The 9738-nt window shown below is 33.4% G+C and overlaps 1 protein-coding gene across 1 annotated transcript in view; it reads left to right on the top strand.

Annotated features, from left to right (window-relative positions):
- Window positions 1-8682: 8682 nt before the first annotated feature.
- The window catches only part of LOC149254848 (Cox19 family protein (CHCH motif)), a 155033-nt gene continuing 153977 nt past the window's right edge, over window positions 8683-9738 (top strand). Inside the window, exon 1 of the mRNA XM_089457135.1 lies at window positions 8683-8929. Coding sequence (XP_089313261.1) covers window positions 8824-8929 — 106 coding nt within the window. The 5' untranslated portion in view covers window positions 8683-8823. The remainder of the gene's footprint in view (window positions 8930-9738) is intronic.

Here is a 9738-nt window from a genome sequence, read left to right as displayed (position 1 = left end):
ATTGTTTGATATATTAAATTGGTGGTGATTGGAGTAGAACCCTTAGGGGGAATTTAGCTTAATGTGTTTGGGTTATTTTATCCCTAATATCTACTAGGGAAGCCTCCCTTGTGTTGGATATCTATATTTCACCAAAATGAGGGGAGTAGTTGTTAAGGTGAAAATCTCGACACTCCTGTTGTTGCTCATTGTCTAAGTAACCTAGTGAGACTTTGCATTGAGGTGCTAGATTTTGTTTTAACATTTTTGGCATCATTGATAAGAAGGAGCTACGACCATCTCCTTTAGATCTAAAGTTTATGCTTCAACCTTCTATTTATGAGTATACTTCAAAGCCATTCTTGAATGTGCTTATCTTTTATTCCATTAGAGGAACACTGTCTTTATTCCTTATATATATTTAAATATTTTGTGCTTGTAGGGTGGAAAAAAACATATTTTAAAGGCATTCAAGATTCACACTAGAAACTATATAACTCTACATTGTGAAAATATTTTGGAATAAAACATGGACCCATGGGATTTGCATGAATTACATCTCGTTTTTTATATAAGTGCATCCCAGGACACCCAAACCAACTTCCACCTGGAGATGAGAAATGGCTTGTAAAATTTGAGGGTGGTGTGTAAAATGTTATCCCACATGTTATGTCCTTTATGATGTATATTTTAGGATGAAAAGAAATATATGAGGATGTATTGATAAGACTATTCTTGTCTTTACAACAAAATTAGAGGGATAGGGTCGAGAACCATTGCAGTTCAAAAAACATACTTTCACTCAAATTTTCCTTGGGAAATTCATTAAACATTGGGATAAAATATTATGATTTAAAGACATTGGTCCAATTTATCAAAATCCCTATGAAAGAGTGACATTTTTTACCTCTTTGAAGAGAACGATGAAGCATTTATAGAATAAGAAGAGTCTCTTATGTCTTTTGAAGATGGCGAAACCACCAACATAAAACATGAGGAGCATATTCATGAAAACCACATTGAAGATAATGATCTTATTAAATATTTTGATAAAGCATCTCATATTCGATATCACGTTGAAGAAAGCACTCTTTCTCGTGAAGACAAGGAAAAGGTAAGTTGTATTCCTTATATCATTGAATTTAAAAAAAGGAAGACCATAGGGAAAAGCCCTTGGAGAGGATATGGTGACTCTAATTCTAATGATGATCAACAAGCTCAAGGTCTAATGTGTCATGTTAAGGAAGAGGCTAAAATGAAGCAAGGCTTTCCAAACCTGAGTTAATGAAAGACGGTGCAAAACAAATAAAGCACAAATATATGCTAATTGATAAAGCATTTGCAAATGCAAAACTAAGGTTAAAAAAATCATTTCCTCTAAAGAAACCAGAGGTAAATTTAGTGGATCTAATGATAGTGACAATGAGCATCTTCTTGTATTGTTTGATTTGGTAATAGTAATAGGCATTGGGCTTGTAAAGAACAAATAGAAGTTGTGTCCTATACTAGAAATGTTGTCTAGCTACTAATTGTAGGCCTTATATAGTGCAACCTGGTAAACAAATAATGCACCTAAAATGTGCACTAATTTGGAGGTTGAAATGAAGAAAAGGGTGAATGAAATGACAACCAAATTTATAAATTTGTTTATGATCTCAAATTAGGGAGGTGTCTAGTTTGTAAGTGGGTTGTAACAAGGCGTACACACACACACACATGTGTGTGCGTGTGTTGTGTTTAGTGTTGGAGAATTAATTGATCCAACTTACAAGTGTTATAAAAAAAGGTAATTTTTTGTCGAACTGGCTTATAAGTGTTTTTAATGATTGATCTTTGAAGAATTGGAGCCAACCTTTAGTCTAAACTTGAGCCTGTGCACACCCCTATTTGGGAGGTTTATTGGAAGCTTTGTATGTGAAGCATTCACCTTATTAGTTTTTGTCCACATTGGTGAAAAATTGGAAGTCTCTTGTGCTAGATAATAAGTGTTGTTTTGCATTGGAGACCTTTTCCGAAGGTTCGTATGTCCACATTGTATGAAGGGAACTACCCCCTCTTGGATGATGCTATGGAAATATGGGGCTTGTGTGTAATATCCCTATTTTGACACTTGAGTTAATTTGTAATCAATTGTCATTAAATATGTTGATGGCATTGTATTGTCTGTGTCTGCATAGATGTATCGTCATTGTAACAAAAATGAACTCAATGAATCCAAAAACAATGTATATGTCATATAAATGCTTAATTAATAAATATGCAAAGACAACTGACTAGGAACATGTGAAAACTGATATGGGTCATGATACCGTGAGTGGGAAAGTGATGAGGGAATTGAGGGGAATTTTCTTTCCATAGCTCTGTGAAATTTGAATTTTAATCTGAACCTTTTCCCTCTTTCCAAAGAATCAATTGATTTTGAAGACTAGATGGTTAGAAAATCACCCTCATAAATATGGAATTTGGGGTGGTAACTACAATAATTTTTTCGAATTTAATGGAAGGACTGGACTAAGTACATTCTTCGGATTCTGAACTTGATCCATAGATTTCTTGGGAGATTGAAGTAAATGTGGGACTGTATAGAAACATATTGCATTGATTATGGAAAAATTCTAGAAGGGGGCATAGATGCATGAAGGAAAATGGGTTTGAGACATTCATGGAAGAGGAATTCATTCATGCACACACACACAAAGACACCCATAGAGAGCAAAGACATATGAGTGCCATAACATTGAAAATTGTGAGTGGAATGTTGCCAATCTTAAGTGAAATGATGATTAAATCATCATGGGTGATTCAAATGCATTTTGGCTGCCCAAGTATGCCTAGAAAAATTCCAATGATGGATTAGAATGATGTTGTTGTGTTTTGAGCTCCCTAAAAATGATTTTTTCTTGTCTAACAATTGAAAAAAGAGCTCTAGACCCTAGCTAAGTATAATGAGTTGTGGCTTGATGTGTGTTGGTTAAGCATGACATGTAAGAGGTGGAGAAATTACTAAGGGACTGCAGAGCAGTAAAGGGATTCCCTTATTTTCTCTACTAACCAAGCTTAGAGCCATTTGATGATCATGGAGGCCAATATTCAATCGAGAAGGGATATATTTGACTTTATCACATGTGTGAAGGAGAGATGCTTTCACTTGTCTCAGTTACCAGTGAATTACTAGTTTTCTCCTTGCTAGGCTAGGGGTGGCCAATTACAGAAAGTTGATATGTATCTAAGCCTATGGCTAGGTGGAAAGGCTCACTCTCAAATTGGTTTCTAGCTTGGAATTTTAGATAAGTGTTGTCTATGTTCATGTGATTATGTTCAATTGCTCTTTGATTTTTTGTTGGTAAAATTAGAGATGAAAAATGTATGCCTTATTCTTTCATGGAATTTGGAATGTGTTGCATATGATAAAATGCCATTCATATATAGATATATGTGTGTGTGTGTGTGTGTGCGTGCCAAGATCTAAAGTTATGTTGAGATTAATATATCTCAATAAGTGTGTATATTAATCCAAAATTTATGGATATTTATGTGAAATAAAATGATGTCTGAAGTGTAAAAATTAAGCAAATTGATGTCTCAAATGGAGAAATTAATTTCCAACTCAAGCACATGGACTTGCATAAATTTTGGGGGGTAGTAATCACTAGTAAGTCCACAAATTCACATTTTTTATCATATCTATTTATGTGCTAAGAAATGAATAAACTATAGTGGGTAGTAGCTCCTAGTAAGTATGCTTATTTACATCCGATTCCTATCTATTTCAATACAAATGCTTCTTTAAATTATGTTGGGCACTAGCTTATGGTAAATATGTTTATTTTACATGAGTATAAATAATGTTCGAAGTTTCCTTATTCCTAGCAATTGAATTTGAAACTTCAACTATATAATTTGATATGTATTTTGAAGCAATGTTTGCATAAATTTTAGGGTTAGTAAATGTTGGTAATTTTTTTTATTTGCTCAGTGAATGTGGTAAATTCTAGCAATAATCTATTCCACAAAAGATTTTCTTTAATGCATTATGTATATGAAAATATTCATGTGCATATAATTACTTACATTCAAGAATTGCTCATATATGAAGAGGAAGGGAATTATGGGCAAGAATTTTACCCAAATGTGATCTTTTAAAGCTTGATGTGGAGAATGTGCTTCCTAAATATGAATGAATTCCTCAATAAAGACAATCTTCTTTAAAGTGTAATGCAAATTCTCCTAGATTAGTTGCAGAGCTTGTTAAATCTACTCCATTAGTTGTTAAGATAATTCGTGAAGCTTTTGCTATGTGAAGACATTAAACTTCATCTATGGCCCTTGAAGTCATGGTGAATCAACGGGTTGGATAAAGCTTTCAAAAGGTAACACATTTTTTTTTTTTTACGATCAAAATTACCATTGGAGTTCCATGAATTTGGTGAGGTTCTAAAGATTACATGACAATTTTTGGTGATGGTCAATAATAACATCTAGGGGTTGGAAGTTTGGATAAAGGTAAAATATTAAATTTTGACGATGACAAAAAAACACTAACAGGCTTCACTGAATTTGGCAAGGTTCTAAAAGTTACATGACAAATTTCACTGATGGCCAATGAGGCAATTTGTGGTTAGTATAAAGGTTGAGGAATTTACTTTATTGAGATCAACACATTTTTTGGGGTTGATTTCATCGACCGTTCGTAGAAAGCTAGGAATTTTACTCCATCAACAATTTTACTGTCTATCCAAGACCCCATGGACATTTGAACGTGTGATTTATTATTATTTAATAATGGTAAAATAAATTTATGTGGATTTAATGGATTATTTTTTGGCACAATCTAACTTTTCTACTTTTTGTTATGTTTTGTTTTTAGTGGAATTCAACAAATTTTTTTGTTGGCGAAATCATGGTTTTTTATTGCTTAAAATGCATTTACAAATGCATAAATGGATTCAACGCCCTGAAAAACCCTTAGAGCACTAAGATGATGCAAATTTCACAAATCAAACTTGTGATTCCAACAAATACTTGCCAGATTTTGGGCAAAATTAATTGGAAAATATGCCCAAAAAAGGGCCAAAACATAGAAGATTCAGATTATGACTAAGTTTTTATTTAATTCCATTCATACTAATACAAAATAAAAATAGTTGAATTGAGGCTTCTGTGATCCATGTCAAGATTATGAGAATTCTTCGGCTTAAATCACATGATAGTACATTTGTCGACACGTTTCGAACCAACAAGTGTGGTTCATCGTCAGGACAAGTTGAAGAACCAGATCATGGCTGCATATTAAATAGGGAGAGCAGATCATCCAACGGCTAGGTTTGACTAAAAAAACTGCTATAATGAAAAACGGTTATATTGAAAAAAACGGCTATATTAGGTCAGACTTGATAAACGGCTAGATTTGACTATTCAAATTGTTTAATTATATAATATTATTATGCTAAAATATTATTATAATACTTATCATATGTAATTTATGTGAAAAGATAATAATAGAATTAGGGAAAATTGCTAGAAATAATATATCTAGGGACAATAATTGAAAGGATTTAATAATAACTAATAATAATTAATATACTATTATTCTAATAATGTTATAGTGTTAATCTTGATGTTAATGACTTGTGTAACTAATTAAAATAAATTTAAATAAATCTATGGATATTATTAATATTAACTAAAATGATCTTATAATAGATCATTCAGATTAGTATTACTATCACTATTATTATTTTATTAATATTATTAATATTGGTATTAAAAGTAAAATTCAATATGATAATGGTATTATACTTACTATCAATGGATAGGGTATCAATTTATTAGTAATCTACTAGGAACTTGTGTTACTAATTTTAGGGAAATTAGTAATTGTAAGGATTTATTATAGTTTATAATAATAGAATTAAATTAAGGGATGGGTAACTAATTAACATAAATTTATTAGAACATAAATTAGCTATTTAAATATCTTATACTATATAATTTAACCTTGAAGGAATGAAAATGATTTTTATTTTAATTATTAAAATAAAACTAATTAAAGCTAGTAGATGACATGGTTAGGTTGGATGGCCTTGGTGCTGACTCAACACCCCTATTGGTGTGACATGTGGTTTAGGTGCCACATCATCTACCACATGGCAGTTGCTCAGTAGTGCTAACATGGTGCTAAGGGTGAAAATCTTCAAATGACCATATCTCGATGGTCCAAACCTAGATTTTCAATAAATTTTATACTATCGAAAAACTTTTGACAAGTAGAAGGTGATGGAAACCTCAGAGAAGAGTTTTGAGTTGGATAAGAAAAATGAAAATTTGATACCCTGTACCCTTAAAAAGGTATAGAGGTAATTAGGCATGTCATTGTATTCTATGCCCACTTTGGAGGGTTTCATGGCAGGTTTTGGAAGACTAATTGAAGATTATTTATGTATTGAAGGGCCTTTGGAGGTTGGATGCTACAATAAAGCCCCTTTATTTTCAACTTCTTTGAGAGATGGGTCATGTCCGAGGGATCATGCCCCTTAGATTTTGTACATGTGGCATAAAAAGCCCCATATTTGTGTAATTTATATTATTTAATTGTGAAGAGATCGTTTTGCTCCTTCATAGGTTAAAATATGGTGTTTCAACCTAGAAAAATAACTTTTTAATGTAAAGGAAGTTAACCACTTCCTTTGTAAACAAAGTTGCACTTCTTCCCATTTTCTCATGGTTGGATTGGGGGAGAAATCCCTTACCAAGTCTAAAATTTTTGTGGTTTTTGTATTCTTATAATTTGGCTATGGATGGGTGAGTAAAGCAACCTCTTGGGAGGCCTCGATGATGTGGATTTTGATCTCTTTCCATGGTGATTTATGGTGAAGCTTGGATAAATACACAATAAATTTAGTAAGTGGACTTCTTTTATCTTTGTTGGTGATTTATTGAATGCATTATCAAGTATTAAGAGAGTGGGCACAATACTTTGTTCATTATCCTTGTTAAACAAACCCTACTTACTAAGTCTTTGACGAAGGAGCCCTCCTTTCCTTAATTAATCTTTGGAAATTGAAAGTTTTGATCCAAAATCCCAGGATAAGTTATGGACTTACTCCTAGTCCTTTTTGAGTCTTGTATCAACTCAAAAATTTTCAAGTGAGTTATTTCTTGACCCCATATGCCCAAAAAAGAATATTGGCAAGTTAAGGCGGCGATCTTCTATCCCCTCATAACTTTGTTTTCTTTCAAAATCCTTATACAATTTTGTTGGGGTTTTACTCTCCCTTGTAATTCCTTTATTATGTGTGTTTGGAGATCTTCCCTTTGAACTCAAATCCTGGAGTTACCAAACTCTAGCAATCCTGCCCTATGGGAAACCCCCCTTGAGCTGGGGTAGAGTTGCCAAAAGTGAGAAGATGGCAGTGAGGTGACAATGCCCCCCTCTAAGGTATAACCAATCTCACACTTGAGATTTTAGGCTTTATCTCAAGAAGTGTGCAATTTTGTTGTAACAAGCACTACCCCTCAACATAGGCTCTAAAGTATGGTTTGCCAAAAATCTAAAGTTGTTTGAAGACACATAGACATTACCTCAAATGTGTAGTTAAATACATAAATATTTTAAATTCCCACCCATAGCTATAGAAAAAATCAATTGACAAGGAGACATTCTCATTGTCAAGAGGTAGTAAACAAGAACATCCCTTCTTAATGGTGCACTATAGGGAAACCTTCCTAAGGGAGGATAAAGAGGAATTCTATGCTTGTATTCAAATCATAACATCTACTTCAAAGATTGAATTGTTAAAGAATCCAATAATTTTTGTGAAATGATGGTTCTAAAATTGGTTCAAAGGCTTTTTTGGTGACTCAATTTTGGTTACTCCATGGATGCGACACAATTGCTCAAAGGAATTTTACCTCACAACATTTGTATGATGAAGTTCTTAATCTCCTCACAAGATTTTCATACATATCTTTATCTCATAACTACAGGGACAAAAATAGACTTGCATATTTACTCTCAAATATTAGAGTTGGGCTAGAACGAGGAACCTGAATCATCTCTATAATCTAGAATGGATAATCAACTGATTATAACCATGAACCTTATGTCTAACTTTGAAAATATTTGAATTTTTATTCATTTTTTAATTGTTGACCACGGACTACTTTTAAAACTACAGTTTGGTTGGATAATGGAATGTTATGATTATCATTTTAATTTTAGGAAAAAGTATAAATATAATAATCTAAATACAATTTAGATTTTTTTTTTGAAAAGAGTCATAAACATAGAAATATCGAAACAAAAACTTAGTTGCATTTCTAAATGCCATAAACATTTAAACATGTAATTTTGTTTATACCAACATAGATCTATCTTACATCCTCATCTACCAAGTGTTAAGAGGGATCACGTTCAGAGTTAAGATGGATCTAAGTTACTACTCACGTTCGGAGTTAAGATAAATCTCAGCTAGTACTCTTGCCATATTTTTGACCCTCTGTCATGAGAGATAAGTTGAATGATCCTTGAATCTATTAAGTTAGAGTCCATTGGTTGAATTGGCTGAGCATGTGGCCCACCTAGAAGTGTTCAGAAACACAAAGAAAAGAAAGAAAGAAAAAGAAATAGAAAATAAAAGAAAAAGACTTCAAAAAAAACACTAAAACTTCAAAGTACCTTGGCCAACACTTAACACTGATCTAAGTGCGAGGTATTTCTCAACAAGATCTCTATTACCAGGTGTTTCTACTTACCTTCGGCAACACCTAACTCTAACATTACGTGAAATGTATATATATGTACTTGCTCGATAGTCGGGAAGCGTTCCTGAGGTTATAGATACGATGGCATCGTCTCCTTCACAGTCTCGGTATCAGTCGCCTCCATACCCGAGCGCTTCGAAGCTCTCGGATTCCATGTGCTATGCTGCTTACTCCGCCTCTCTAAAATGTAAGTTCCAATATTTCCTTTAAACTTTGCTAAGTTAAGCATAAATTCTCTGCAAATTATACTTGGAGAACAAATCGCCCCATATATGTTATAATCCTGGGATTAGTGTTGGAATTACTCGCCTGATGTAAAAAACTTTAAACGGTGTTTTGGTTTCATGGCCTGCAAAATGCCGATTTTTCTAGCAGGAGACATCTTTTTCCTTTAAGAGTATACAGTTTGTGACTATTTCCAAATATGGGAAGTTTAGATGGGCCCATGTAAAGTCTGGTGCCATATTTATGAAACGTTTGGCGGCAATAACAAACACAGCTTCCAAGAAAATTTAAATTGACAAAATTCCAGAGTAGTCAGGATCTTGATGTAAAGGGAATATGGGCTTTTTATTTATTGACTGGCATCAATTTGGAGAATAGAGGGCAAGGTGTCCACGAGATTTATACCTTCGTTTCCTTACAATAAACATCATTTACTTACCATTCCCATAGGCCAATGGACCATATTGATTGGGATCTCAGTCACTTTGCATATCACAAAATAATTTTTTCATGGGTTTTCAAATGGAAATTCAGGCAGAAGTAAAGCAGGAAGGGTTATGTGCAATTAATAACGACGGGGAGTTTGTGTTTATGGCGTGGGCGTGGGTCAATCTTCTAATAGAAATGCCGAATTTATGGGCCATGGCCCTAAAGCGACCTGAACTGTCGCAAGTGGAAAGTGATTTGATGCTAATCATCAACTGGGTGAAAGAGCAATGGGGGTCCAACATTGAATTGGTTCTCTAGTAAGCTTGCATGAGTATTATGCCA

This window comes from Pinus tabuliformis, chromosome 7 (genome assembly GCF_031772625.1).
Source record: "Pinus tabuliformis cultivar Carrire ecotype Pingquan chromosome 7, CPIR1, whole genome shotgun sequence".
NCBI lineage: Eukaryota > Viridiplantae > Streptophyta > Pinopsida > Pinales > Pinaceae > Pinus > Pinus tabuliformis.
This window is presented reverse-complemented; position numbering and strand designations above follow the sequence as displayed.